This window comes from Physella acuta, unplaced genomic scaffold (genome assembly GCF_028476545.2).
Source record: "Physella acuta isolate Inbredline_101_S28 unplaced genomic scaffold, ASM2847654v3 ptg001158l, whole genome shotgun sequence".
NCBI classification, from domain to species: Eukaryota; Metazoa; Mollusca; class Gastropoda; family Physidae; genus Physella; species Physella acuta.
This window is the reverse complement of record NW_026732675.1, coordinates 152,501-157,500: the sequence shown is the minus strand read 5'-3', so window position 1 is coordinate 157,500 and position 5,000 is coordinate 152,501. Positions and strand designations below refer to the sequence as shown.

Below are 5,000 nucleotides of genomic sequence, written 5' to 3'. Positions count from 1 at the left end.
AATTTCATATATAAGTATTATATCAAATGTGTACTTCTGTATTAACTTTTGAGCGATTTCCGTTTATCGGAAGTGGTATTTACTTTACTTTCGGTTTCTAATAATAATAACTTGAGTGCCGTTTAAGTAACATGGAAAACATCTCAGATATAAGTATTACATTGTTTGCATATGATACTTTCAAATTTCGAGTAGTAATATACAAGACAGTCTAGGGGAAATCACTCCCGCTTTATCTTTCAGGCATCTCTCGAGAGCATGCCTATTGCCCTCCCCTCCCTTCGGACACCGCAGAAAATATATTGTAATTTTAATTGAAAATATCTACTTTATCTGTAAACTGTGTACTTAAAATAATTAAAATCTTTAACCATCCACACATCCACATCCACACACACATCCACATACAAATCCACACACACAAAGCTACAAATCAAATGCAATCAAGTATTTTTTAAATAAATAACAATGTACAAAGCAAATTAAAAATAAAATATATAAATAAAAACATCGATTGTAGCATTAAAATACATTTGTATCCGAATATTTCAATATACATTTCCGGATGTCGGTTATTTTAGCCTTATTTTGTTTAACTGATCTTTATTTTTGCATAGATTTCTTCAATATTTTTATTAGATTAAAAAACAATTAAATATACACATTTTACAAAATACTGATTTAGTTCCTAGTGAGTTATATACTAGTTGAACGTTCCAGATAACGTTAGCTTCGAAAATTAAAAAGGTGGATGGGGCATTGACTTGAAGGAAATTGATCTTACGTAATGCAGAACACAGCCAGTAAAGAAACTATTTTATTCTTAGTCGAAAATAACAGGTGGCAAATACTATTGGTGATAACTAGGCTATGCTAAATGGCCTGCCGGTCTGTGTTTGTGTGTGTTTGTGTGTGTGTTTGTGTGTGTGTATGTGTGTGTTGACATGGAAGAGTAAGGGAACTTTAAGAAATGACGTCAATTTGGGGTACGGGAATGCTGGGTGGTCTGTTTCTGTGACGGTGAGTTTCGGTTGTGACCGAGGAGGAGGGAGGGTCAGGGGGTGTAGGAAATGTAAAGTATCGTATATTTTACATTTCTGTTTTTAAAAAACAAATGAGACATAATTTAAAAAGTAAAGTAAAGTTTCCCTTTCAAACCTGACGGTCTACAGGGCAAGTGAAGTAGACTTCACTTGTTTCTGTGACCTCGGCATATGAAGTGTGGTCAGCACTATGCCCAGGCGCCTTTACTCTCCCTAACGTGAGTTAGGTACCCATCAGAGTTGGGTGGACTCAGGGACGGTCTACTGACTTGAACCCAGATTCGAACTCGAGACTTAAGGGTTAGCAGTCCAGCTCTCTACCGCTAGACCACTCCGTCCTACTGAGACATAATTTAGTGTTCCTTAACATTTTAGCAAGGGGAGGATAACTATGAAAATGAAATGTGTCTTTGAAAAGGAGAATTTGCTTGCATGTTACGATAATGTGTCATGAGGGTAAATGAAAATATAGGCTTAAGTAGCCTGTCGATGTTTGTGGAGGTATATGATAGCAGTTCAACACTGTCAGCTTAGCGTAGGAATATTTCAAAGAAGAAATATTTGATTGTTAAAACTTGGTAACTACTGTTCGATCGCTGCTGCTTGTTGAATGATTTCCGGTGACGTCAGCGGTGGTCGTTTCAGTGTCGTCAACGAGTCCTTCGTTACAGTAAGCACCGACGGCAGCGTCGTGTTTCTTACGACAGGAACAGCAGCATTTTGATAACCGGACAAAGAAATTGTCGTACGGCCTTAAAGATCTCAGAGGTTCTGGGATTCCAGAGTCCTCCCAGGTTTTGAGTCGGGCGGGAAGAAATTTTGGTGCTTTTTTCTGTAGGATGTTGACGACGATGATGAAGATGACGAGAAGGACAACGGGGACTCCCACCCCGACGAGGACCTCCCAGCCGGCGAGGGAGAGGCCGAAGATGGCGAGAGGCAACAGAAGAAAAACTAAGATGATGTACACTACGGCAAACCAGCGGTAAGTGTGGACTGTCTGGCCTAGAAATTTAGCCAACCCCAGGGGCAGCTTGCGGGTGGGAGGGACGACGTACCAGAGCATGACCCCGGAGATGTTGAAGAATAAATGACACAGCGCGATCTGAAGCGACTCTCTGAACGTGGAAGGTGACGAGGTCAATGCCGCCAGGATCCCGGTTACTGTTGTGCCGATGTTGGAGCCGAGAGTAAGAGGGTACATCCGGGTCAGGTGGATCGCTCCCACCCCGACCAGGGGGGTGAGGGCTGATGTGAAGATGGAACTGCTCTGTAGAACGATGGTGACACCTGCGCCTACGAGCATGACGAAGTAGCCGGTCAGGTATTTGAAAGGACCCGGGAAGTCAGCATTCACAACTCTCTGTTGATCATGTACAAAAACAAACATAAAATAATAAGTTAAAACCTTAGAAGTACGGTATTCAAATTTCAAGTGTCTATTTAGGCCCTCTACTTTGTATGATGTTTTCTTTAGTTTGTGTTTTTTTTTTTAAATCAGACGTGTAGATATTTTTTTTTAAAAGAAACCCGCTTATCATAGTGTGAAATATTAACACACACACACACATACACACACACACAAACACACACGCACGCACGCCTCCACCAACGCACGCACGCGCACGCAAACACACACACTTAAAGTAGTAATTCTGATTTGTAGCCAGAATACAAAAAAAAACAAGTTAATAAAAAGTCTAGTGACAATTTAAGCGCAATTTCCTTATGTTATCTAAAAATAGATAGACGTATAATATTGGGGTGCGTTCAAGCTAGAACGATCGGTTTGTAGGTGTTTATGTAATTTTAAAAACAAATTTTGTGACCGAACGAAAGGATATTTTTGAAAACTTTCTTAGGCAATATTGTTCTAAATTATGGCAGGAATCGATTGGTAAATGTTTCAAGTCGCTTAGTGGTCTGGTTGCCGAAATATGGGCCAAAACCTGCATTTTTTCGAGTTTTTTTGGCTTTTCCGGGAAATTCAGGAAGGAATTCCGGGAATTTTTTTGGCCCACAATCATCCTCGGATTTTGCTTAACATATTTGCTTTGGAACTAGTCCTCGATATTGCTTCGTTGAGGAGGAGATACGACTTAAAGCTGCGGAAAAGCTGCGGACACACATCCATTCATTCATTCATCCATCCATCCAGAAATAACGAATTAATAATCGCAATCCCAGTATGGAAATTGCGCTAAAAAGTAGTACCAACCTGAATAATCTTAGCGATGGCTCCCTTGAGTAAAGAGCTGAGGATCTTCACCACCAGAACGAGGCAGGTACACAACAAGGCAAGGGACACAACCAATATAATGGCCCCGGCCTGTGCGTCTGTCCCGCTCCACCCGTCAAACACGTGATCACCTTCCGAAATTATTTACAAAAATCTTGTTAAAACTATAATTATGTTAGATAATCAGTAGCAGTGGTGTAGCTAAGGGGAGGGCGGGTGGGGCGGCATCCCAGGGCGCCGACCTCAAGGGGCGCCAAACAGTGTTTCTTCCAGACTTTTTTCTCCGGGGGGGGGGGGCACTTGAAATTTTCGGGGGGGGGGGAGGGCGGTAGACTTTCTTCGGGGGGGGGGGGGGGGTGGCGGAAACTGTTAAAAGTATATATTTTCTATATAAACTATATAAATTTCATTTCGTTCGGGGGGGGGGGGCGGTAGAATTTTTTCTGGGGGGGCTTTGCCTCCCCCGAAGAGATGCCTGGAAGAAACTCTGGCGCTAAAAGGGGTAGGAAAATTAATTTAAAAGCTCATTTTAAGCTGAAGTATTGAATTAACCACAGTCAAACCGGCCACAAAGGAATGATGAAGCTGAAAGTTACGAAACTAAACAACTACTATGCTTTACACAAGCGCTTTTTTCACAGGCAGAAATAATCATATTAAGAAATGGGAAGGAGGGGGCGCAAAATTGATAGTATGCCCCGGGCGCTGGAATAGGTCGCTACGCTTCTGATCAGAGGCGTAGCGTAGACGGGGGGGGGGGGCGGGGGTGCGGCCCGCACCGGGTGACACCATTTAGGGGTGTGACACTGACGCAAAAAATCATAAAATAAATAGATAAAAATTTGAGGGGGGGGGGGTGTAAATCGAAAGTTTTAGGGGGGGGGGGGGGTGCAAATCGAAAGTTCGAGGGTGGGGGGGGTGCAAATCGAAAGTTCGAGTGGGGTGCAAATCGAAAATTGGAAGTTTGTCTCTTGGAAGAGTCGCTACGCCTCTGAGGGGGTGACACCATTAAGTGCCGCACCGGGTGACACCCGACCTCGCTACGCCACTGCTTCTGATCAGTTGCAATTCCCCTCATCAACTCTCTGTTTACAAGCTTATGAATACATGTATTAAAAATTAGTTGTCCTACAACTGATTTATTATTCTGTGACTTAAAATTTTAAACATTTTAAAGTCGTTTTGAATATATCAGTGTTCAAAATTATTTGTCTAATGATAATTAAAAGATTTTAATTCATGATTACGGAGTTTTAGAAATAAAACCCTAACCCATGAGTTTATTAATGACCTTTGACCTACCTGGTACAATGATACTTCCGTTGACCTCTTCACCTTTGGCAATAGCTCTGATTTTACTTGAAGACAACTGTTTAGACAGTTCAGAAATTTTGACACATGTAACAGTTATCGTATGAACAAGGTTAAATTATACTTTAAACTATTAGTCCTATACAATCAAGTCTATTGGCCGTCTCTGTAGCTAACCAAAGTGAGACTAACTATTAATGTTGAATGTGTTTTGAAAACATCATTTTGCGTCAGATATTTATTTTATGCTAATATTTGCTTTCTAATTTTGTCGATGTTTTTTTTTTAAATCTTTAATCTCGTCAAATTGATTACACAGTTCTATTAAGGATTATCATAACAAATTGTTTGGTCTCCATCTTTTACAGTCCGATTTCTAATTTTTAAATTTCCTGCCCAATCATGAT

At 41.0% G+C, this 5,000-nt stretch overlaps 1 protein-coding gene across 1 annotated transcript in view; it reads right to left on the bottom strand.

The window, feature by feature from the left end:
• Window positions 1-1,611: 1,611 nt before the first annotated feature.
• LOC131956552 (sodium-dependent phosphate transport protein 2B-like) overlaps window positions 1,612-5,000 on the bottom strand; it is a 6,847-nt gene continuing 3,458 nt past the window's right edge. Inside the window, exons 7-9 of the mRNA XM_059321064.1 lie at window positions 4,585-4,651; window positions 3,262-3,413; window positions 1,612-2,406 (exon numbers count right to left, since the gene is read on the bottom strand). Of these exons, the coding sequence (XP_059177047.1) occupies window positions 1,612-2,406; window positions 3,262-3,413; window positions 4,585-4,651 (1,014 nt within the window). The remainder of the gene's footprint in view (window positions 2,407-3,261; window positions 3,414-4,584; window positions 4,652-5,000) is intronic.